The sequence below is a fragment of the Hyalella azteca genome, unplaced genomic scaffold (genome assembly GCF_000764305.2).
Source record: "Hyalella azteca isolate HAZT.00-mixed unplaced genomic scaffold, Hazt_2.0.2 contig8508, whole genome shotgun sequence".
In the NCBI taxonomy this organism is placed as follows: domain Eukaryota; kingdom Metazoa; phylum Arthropoda; class Malacostraca; order Amphipoda; family Hyalellidae; genus Hyalella; species Hyalella azteca.
In genome coordinates, this window is record NW_025938599.1 from 3,670 (window position 1) to 12,820 (window position 9,151).

At 42.5% G+C, this 9,151-nt stretch overlaps 1 protein-coding gene across 1 annotated transcript in view; it reads right to left on the reverse strand.

Annotated features, from left to right (window-relative positions):
* The window catches only part of LOC108667371, a gene marked incomplete in the record, with an annotated part of 9,723 nt that extends 3,105 nt beyond the window's left edge, over positions 1 to 6,618 (reverse strand). The window contains 3 exon segments of the mRNA XM_018154390.2: positions 1,423 to 1,555; positions 2,613 to 2,872; positions 6,551 to 6,618. Coding sequence (XP_018009879.1) covers positions 1,423 to 1,555; positions 2,613 to 2,861 — 382 coding nt within the window.
* Positions 6,619 to 9,151: the final 2,533 nt, after the last annotated feature.

A 9,151-nucleotide genomic window follows, 5' to 3' on the forward strand; every position in this document is an offset into this window, starting at 1 on the left:
TATGTAATTTCCCCCACACAGCACGCAGTCTCACCCACAACCTCCCCCAGGTTGTACGTAATTTCCCCCACACAGCACGCAGTCTCACCCACAACCTCCCCCAGGTTGTATGTAATTTCCCCCACACAGCACGCAGTCTCACCCACAACCTCCCCCAGGTTGTACATAATTTCCCACACACAGCACGCAGTCTCACCCACAACCTCCCCCAGGTTGTACATAATTTCCCCCACACAGCACGCAGTCTCAGCCACAACCTCCCCCAGGTTGTACATAATTTCCCCCATAAAGCACGCAGTCTCACCCACAACTTCCCCCAGGTTGTACATAATTTCCCCCACACAGCACGCAGTCTCACCCACAACCTGCCCCAGGTTGCATGTAATTTCCCCCACACAGCACGCAGTCTCACTCACAACCTCCCCCAGGTTGCATGTAATTTCCCCCACACAGCACGCAGCCTCACCCACAACCTGCCCCAGGTTGTACATAATTTCCCCCACACAGCACGCAGCCTCACCCACAACCTCCCCCAGGTTGTACATAATTTCCCCCACACAGCACGCAGTCTCACCCACAACCTCCCCCAGGTTGATGACTTGTTATATTCAACGATGACAAACATGGGTGCGGGGCAAGTCTCAAGTTGGAACTTGGCTTAATGTTGGTTCTTTAGAGCTCATGCATGCACATGTTTACTGGTATATAAACAAAAAATGTCGTGCTATATGTACATTAAATGTACAAAGTCTTGACTGCAGAGAATGCGCCACTAAAAAATGTGGGCACAAACAGAGTGAGTGCGCAACTCACAAACATTGTGAGTTGCGAGTAGGTACATCTTACTCCTGTGAGTACATCTACAGAGTACAATGTGGGTACGTCTACTTTTTTGCAAATCAAATGCAAATGTCTATGTTTTGCACATCATGAAGCCTGTTATTACTTACTTTATTATAAACGCATCAAAAAGCTTTACCATCTAACGTAATCTATCACCGTTTTAATCAAGATTATTTTCACTATTTATCCTCACTGTATTGCTCCTTTATTTATCTTATCTTATCCGCTACCGCTTTTTTCATAAATGATATATTAATCTAGTCTCATCTACCATTCACTTCCTTCAGACTATTCAGTACACGAGGCTGCGCTCTGGAAATAAAGTCTAAATAAACCGAAATTTCGTATGCAATCCTGATTGGAGACATACAATGTCCACTCAAAGATCCTTAATAATTAATTAAGTTTGAATTCTCACCCACAACCTCCCACAGGTTGCAAGTAAGTTCCCCCACACAGCAGCAGTCTCACCCACAACCTCCCCCAGGTTGCATGTAATTTCCCCCACACAGCACGCAGTCTCACCCACAACCTCCCCCAGGTTGTACATAATTTCCCCCACACAGCACGCAGCCTCACCCACAACCTCCCCCAGGTTGTATTTAACACCCAGGATGGTACAGCTTTTGTCCCGTGGTTGCCAGAAAGCCATGGACGACTTGTCTCTCTTGACGCGGTTGCCCGAGATGTGCAGTAGCAACTCTTCGGTGAGCTGCGTAAGAGAGTGAGCGTTATAAAAGTAGAAGAATATATACATAAATGTATTTATAATTATAATGAATTATAATTCATTAATGAATTCATTAAAATTACAATGTGCAAATGTAGCGTCTCATTTAATTTATTATAATTATAATAAATTATAATTCATTAAAATTATAATGTATAATTCATTGAAGAATTATAAAGTTATTTTAGAAGTCATTAAAATTACAATAAATTATAATTCATAAAGAATTGCCAAATTATATTAAAATTCATTAAAATTATAGTGAATTATAATTCAATATAATGAATTAATTACTATTCGCATGAATAGTATTTCGGTTATAATGAATAGAATGATTCGCTACATTTAAACCATATATAAATCTACATAAATGTTTTAGGCTTTACATATTATTACACATCATTATTATTAAATGTTACGTTTAGTCCCTTGATACAGAATTAAATTCAATACAACGAAAATTATTCATTGAATTTTTATTAGGCTTTATTTATTGCTTAAAGCAAGAAGTCTTTGTCGCGAAGCCTCTGCTTCTAGAGCATCGCAGTCTCTGTTAACAACTTCACTTCCTATATCTTAATTAACACTGCCTCTGGCACTAGGATCATTGCTTATAGCGCATTGCATTCTCTAGCAACCATACAGGGCCTAAAGAGTCTTGCAGTCTCTTTTGACAGCATCTCTTTCATTGCACATCACTGTCTCTGTCACCAGGATAATTGCTTAAGTTATAGGGCATCGCAGTCTCTAGTAACAATATTACAGCCTATAGAGTCTTGCAGTCTCTTTTGACAGCATCTCTCTCATAGCACATCCCTGTCTCTGTCACCAGGATCATTGCTTACAGAGCATCGCAGTCTCTAGCAACCATATCACAGTCTATAGAGTCTTGCAGTCTCTTTTGAAGGCATCTCTGCTCGTAGCGCATCACTGTCTCAGGCACAAGTATCATTGCTTATACTCGAAGAGCATGCAGTCTCCACTACCAACGTCTCTGTAAATAAGTCATCATAGTCTCTGACGCAGAGCACAGTCTCACCTCCAAAGGGAAAGGCTCTTCAACTGGCAGAGCCATACGCGGCGCTCCGTAGCGAGCAAGCGTCGCGTTTGGGGGGAATTTCAACTCCACTGAAGAAAATCTTCGGTGTAAGTTAGAGTTGCTGTCTGGGCCCCGTGTGACGGTGGGAAGAAATACGGGTGTCTGGGCGTGAGAAGTCAGCGCTCGTCGGAAGCGAGATTTTTGCAGGGGAGCGATACGGTCGCCGAACACCGGCTCTGCCATTGACATCTTGGGCACCGCTGCTCAAATTATATTTTATTAGTATATTATATATTAGTATCTTACTATTATACAAATTAGATATGATATCATATATTGTTATAGAACATCATATCGCATTGTGCTTTAAAATATGTATAAAATTTCTCTGGTTAATGAATAGAATTCCATGTCATTAATCAGGTGAAAAAAGGTGAAAATGTTTCAATTCTGAGTAGCTATCAAAAATATAAATGCAAGTTGATAAATATTTAGAATGCAAGTGGGCATTGAATACCATTTCGCTGCAATGCCGAGGAAAAACGTGGAATTTTGGACAAGTTAGCAAGCCACAGCTGGCCTAGCCACAGCTGGCATAGCCACAGCTGGCCTAGCCGCAGCTGGCCTAGCCACAGCTGGCCTAGCCACAGCTTACATAGCCACAGCTGGCATGGCCACAGCTGGCCTAGACACAGCTGGCCTAGCCACAGCTGGCATAGCCACAGCTGACCTAGCCATATAGCTGGCATAGCCACAGCTGGCCTAGCCACAACTGGCCTAGCCACAGCTGGCATAGCCACAGATGGTCTAGCCACAGCTGGCATAGCCACAGATGGCCTAGCCACAGCTGGCCTAGNTTCTTGAGAATGGCATCTATGACGTCCATGAAGAAAATAAATATCTTAATTATTTTAACATTTATTCAAGCATTTTTTCATAACTTTTCACCATTAAATATTAGCATGAGTCTGTGATATCGTTGGCAACGAACAGAAATCAATGATAACATTGACCATTTCCCTGCACCTGAACAGCAAGTTTCACTGAAGAATAAATACATTTAAATCACATCAACATAAGCATCGGCAAACTGATGAAGCAAATAATTAACCAGCGACATTTATTCTTATTTCGTAATCCTGCAGCAGACATAATTTTTTATATCAATAATTCAAAACACACCCGTCCAACCGTCACTCGTTGTACTGCAAATTGTTCCTTAATAATAGCGTGATCAGTCAAGCGTTGAACTATAAACGCTGGCCCTGTGAAGTGTCAAGGTGCCTGCCAAGAGGTCCCTGTCTCGACCTGCCAAGAACATCGTACCTGCCAAGAGGTCCCTGACTCGACATGCCAAGAATATCGTACCTGCCAAGAGGTCCCTGCCTCGACATGCCAAGAACATCGTACCTGCCAAGAGGCCCCTGCCTCGACATGCCAAGAACATCTGCTTGATCGAGCGAGTCGAGGCAGCTTGGCAGAAAAATAGGCAGGGTTCAAATGATGACACACTTACTACTTAGCTCTGATACGCATTTTTGCCAGGCCAAAGTGGGTCAGGATGACACAGTTCATGCAAAACATGCGTCGTTTTTGGACAACGTCTCACACATTTCTCTGTGTGCAGGAGCTCGACGCGTTCATATATTAGTCTCCTCACTCCTAATTTCACTCACCCGAAATGAAGGCAGAAAATTGTGCGTTTCCGTTATTAAAAATATTACTCGATCAGTACTCACTGCAGTGAGTGACAGAGAGCGCATTTTCTCGTCGACGAAAACGTGAAGTCACGGACGGACAGACAGACGGACGGACGGACAGACACTGCCAAGAGGTCCTTGCCTTGACCTGCCAAGAACATCGTACCTGCCAAGAGGTACTGCCTCGACATGCCAAGAACATCGTACCTGCCAAGAGGTACTGCCTCGACATGCCAAGAACATCTGCTTGATCGAGATAGTCGCGATACACTCAGAAAAAAAGCAGGGTCCAAATGATGACACACATGCTACTTAGCTGTGATACACATTTTTGCTAGGCCAAAGTGGGTCAGAATGACACAGATTATGGCAAAAAGCGCATCGTTGTTTGGACAACGCCTCACACATTTCTCTGTGTGCAGGAGCTCGACGCGTTCATATATTAGTCTCCTCACTCCTGACTTAACTCATCCTCAATGAAGGCAGAAAATTGTACTTTTCAGTTATAAAAAAATATAACTCAGTACTCACTGCAGTGAGTGACAGAGAGCGCATTTTCTCGTCGACGGAAACGTGAAGTCACGGACGGACAGACAGACAGACGGACATGGCGAGCACAATAGCGCCTTTTTTCATAAATGAGGAAATGCGCTAAAATAATGACCAGAATAGCGAACTCATCAAGTGAATGTAGCGTTAGTTTACAATTATTGACTCATTTGCAGGAATAACATTTTGAAATGTTTAAAGGAAACACCTTTCGATGTTCGTAGAGTAGTGAACCGGTGGAAATTCACTGATAAAGCGATTTAATCGACGAACACAGCCTCTGTATAGCTAGATTAAAGATTAAATAATCTTTTTTACTATATCCATGAACTAGTTTCTGACATTGTGCATTTATAATAGGAGAAATGACGTAAGAAAAAGCACGCACGTGCAATTCAAAATTCAATGATCGACTTCAAAACTAGCGTTTCGTAAGATCATTACAACAACTTATTGCCAATAATTCGTATAGTGTCAGTAGTCAATGCGCGTGGCTTTCGAGTTACTACAGAAAACGAATTTATTTCTTAAGTTGACTTCAGAAATATTTAGGCTCAGACAGGCGATAAAGTGCGTTGAATTTAGTGAACTAAATCTAACAGCATTTATGTTACTGAAAGCCAAATCGAATTCACATTATTCTTGATAGACCATCTTTTTGTTTTCAAACCGTCCAGGGTACATATAGGTACTTATTTACGAGAATTGTGCTGACATTTTGTCAATTTAACCTTCACCGCAAGACTGAGGTAAACCTGATTAACCTCATGGCATGTTATAAACTCAGCATTTTTACTGGAAGATGTCACCATTATTACTGACCAATTCCAGAGTGCATGCTATAAACTCGGCATTTTCACGATGAGATCCCGTTGACCAGTTAACCGATACCAGTCCTGCAGTTGAACCTCTCGTCTGGAAGCCACACCCCAAAGACAGAGGAACATTAATGTTACTTTCACCTTCTACAACAGGTGGAAGGCAAGTCTGACCAATGCGTCGGTTTCTGGGAGAGACCGTGACCTCCGTCTCGTAAGTATACATGGTTGTGGCAAATACCTTCACCCTTCAGTGCACATTTTGTGAGAGGGAGATCTAGCTTTTTCTATTCTGCTTCAATAAGAACTACGATAGTGTAGAGGGTAGATGAGTCTCTCGTGTACTGAAATTCAAGGAATGATTCGAGAAGTGAGCTCCATGATGAATTTATAATTAAATTACTTTTTAGCACATTTTCTCATTTATGGAAAAAAGGCGCTATTAGCTTGTCATGTCCTTCCGTCCGTCCGTGACGGACGGACGGACATGATAAATGCGCTGTCTGTCACTCACTGCAGTGAGTACTGATCTAATTTGTTTTTAATGGTGAGCTTCGCCTTACAGATTTACTGACAAGCGTTCCATCAACCATTACCGACAAGCGGCCCGTAACGTGGTATGGACGGGGAAATTAAAAGGAAACTCGTAAAATTCTTGTTGAGCTGTTGTTGTTGCGCCAAAATTATGCGAACATGATGAACAATTATGTTCTTAAGAACAAAGGGTCGAGATAGAGCAGATGCCAATACACAATAGTATCCTCGTCACAACCCAACTGGCCTACTGAACACACTAACTTGAGTATGACTTGATCACTTGCTAGAGTAAAATATTGAGCGCTTCTCAGAGCCCAACCTATTAAGGACTTACCTAATTTCGAATAATCTAGGCGTTTAATATAGCTAAAGCGCTCGCACGAGCACAGGTGAGCTCTCACAAGAGCAGAAGTGAATAAGAACCACAGAAGAAAAGAGTGGTCGCGACCACAGCACGACACGAGCGGACAACAGTCGTACGCGACTGGAATCTTGATTGAGTACGAGAACAGGTTGGGCGATAGCGCACGAGAACAGGTCGAGTTATAGCGCAAAAGAACAGGCCGGGTTATAGAGCACTAGATCAGTTCGAGTGATAGAGCAAGATAACATGTCGGGTAATAGAGCAAGATAACATGTTGAGATAACATGTCGGGCGATTGAGCAAGATAACATGTCGGGCGATAGAGCAAGATAACATGTCGGGCGATAGATCAAGATAACAACATGTCAGGCGATAGAACAAGATATCATATCAGGCGATAGAGCAAGATAGCATGTCAGGCGATAGATCAAGATAACTTGTCGGGCGATAGATCAAGATAACATGTCGGGCGATAGCGCAAGATAACATGTCAGGCGATAGATCAAGATAACATGTCGGGCGATAGATCAAGATAACATGTCGGGCGATAGCGCAAGATAACATGTCGGGCGATAGATCAAGATAACATGTCAGGCGATAGATCAAGATAACATGTCAGGCGATAGATCAAGATAACATGTCGGGCGATAGCGCAAGATAACATGTCGGGCGAAAGCGGACTAGAACAGGTCAGACAATAGAGCACTAGAACAAGTCGGGAAAGCATTGGTGACCTGCGGTCAGAGTTGCGTGGGGGGAACACGGAGATCATGCAGCGTAATTTAAAACGATGACCTGAGTGCGTAGAATGCACGGCTTGTCATATAAGGTCATTAAAAATGTAAACTATGAACATCACAACAATAAAAAACAGCAGTTCATCAATTGTTTCAATTGGCAAGACCTGATAAACAGACACTTCTGAGGGCTGCTATATAATCAACAGATTGAAATTACAACAACTGATAGTCAGGCATAGTTCTTGGCTGCTGGTCAACTTATTCAAAAGACCGTTACGAATCAGTGGACAAGCTGGCTGCTGGTTCACAACGGTTCAGTTAACCCAATAAGTACAGTCAGAACCTGAACTCAATACCCATATAAATAAATCCGTAATATTCATCCTGTTCATCCTTATCCAAGGCAATCTTAATCTGAATAAAATAATAGGGAGCGCTTTGGACACCGGTAGAAGGCTTTCATCGTCACAGTTTAAAAATAATCTGGAATTGATAGACTCGTTGGTATTGCGGGTGGCTGTACAGGGTGCAAACAGGCGCCGGGGCATAACCGGTTAACGGTTCCCATAAATGGTGCTTGATCTTCTCCAGGTTATAAAAATCTTCCAGACACACAAAACATATCGCGTCAAGGGAATGATCATGAATTAAAAATTAATCTGAATACTAATCGAATTAAACTCCTTTATAATTACCTTACCAATCACTAAATAAAAATCCGTACTTTTGAACACAGTTTAATGAATATGTTTATGCATAATTATAATACGGCGGCTCGAGCATACAATTTTTTCGAGAATGCGATTCGAATACTTGGACTACTCTTGTTAAATAACCTAATAAATTGACTAAAAATTATTTAGAGACGAGAAATTAGAGATAAAAATTATTTATTGTGAATGTTACACGAGTCATCTAGTTCAGGATTAATAAGTTTAAAGTGATATGAGAACTACAGCAGTTGTGCAAATGAAACAAGTAAGCAGGTGTCACAAGTGTGCAGGTTCAGTGTGAACAGGTGGGCGCAATTATCCCCGCTCGTGTTTAACAAATGAGTTCTACTTTCATCTAATATACTGAGGCTGAAAGTTCTCAGATTCCTAAAGGTGCAGTACGTGGTAGTCTTCTGATGCTGCATTGCCTACGGCATAACGCTTCTACATGCTACTAGGCTGGTCTGGGTATAGTAACATACTACTAGGCTGGTCTTTGTCACAGTAACATGCTACAAGACTGGTCTGGTTACAGTAACACGCTACAAGGCTTGTCTGGTTACAGTAACATGCTACTAGGCTGGTCTGGTTACAGTAATATGCTACAAGGCTGGTCTGGTTACAGTAACATGCTACAAGACATGCGGCGTTACAAGCCCACAGCTGCTGCAAGGCATGCGGCGTTACAAGCCTACAGCTGCTACAAGACATGCGGTGTTACAAGCCCACAGATGTGCACGCTACAAGCCTACAGCTGCTGCAAGGCATGCAGCGTTACAAGCCCACAGATGCTACAAGACATGCAGCGTTACAAGCCCACAGCTGCTGCAAGGCATGCGGCGTAACAAGCCCCCAGATGCTGCAAGGCAACAAGGACTGCGGTTACAAGGCCCAGTTGCTGGGCTGCGACGGGTCGCCGCGGGTGGAGAAAGGAACGCTGCTTCGTGCGCGGCTTCAAACGCGGGCACCGCGTCTCATTAGCGCTCATTATCAGGGTATCTGGATGTTCTTTTCGTACCGAGAATTTAAAATCTGATACCGAGAATTTAAAAGTAAAGAAAAATTAAGCATATTCACAACATCTTCAATCATTTGCATTTCCACTTAAATATATATTT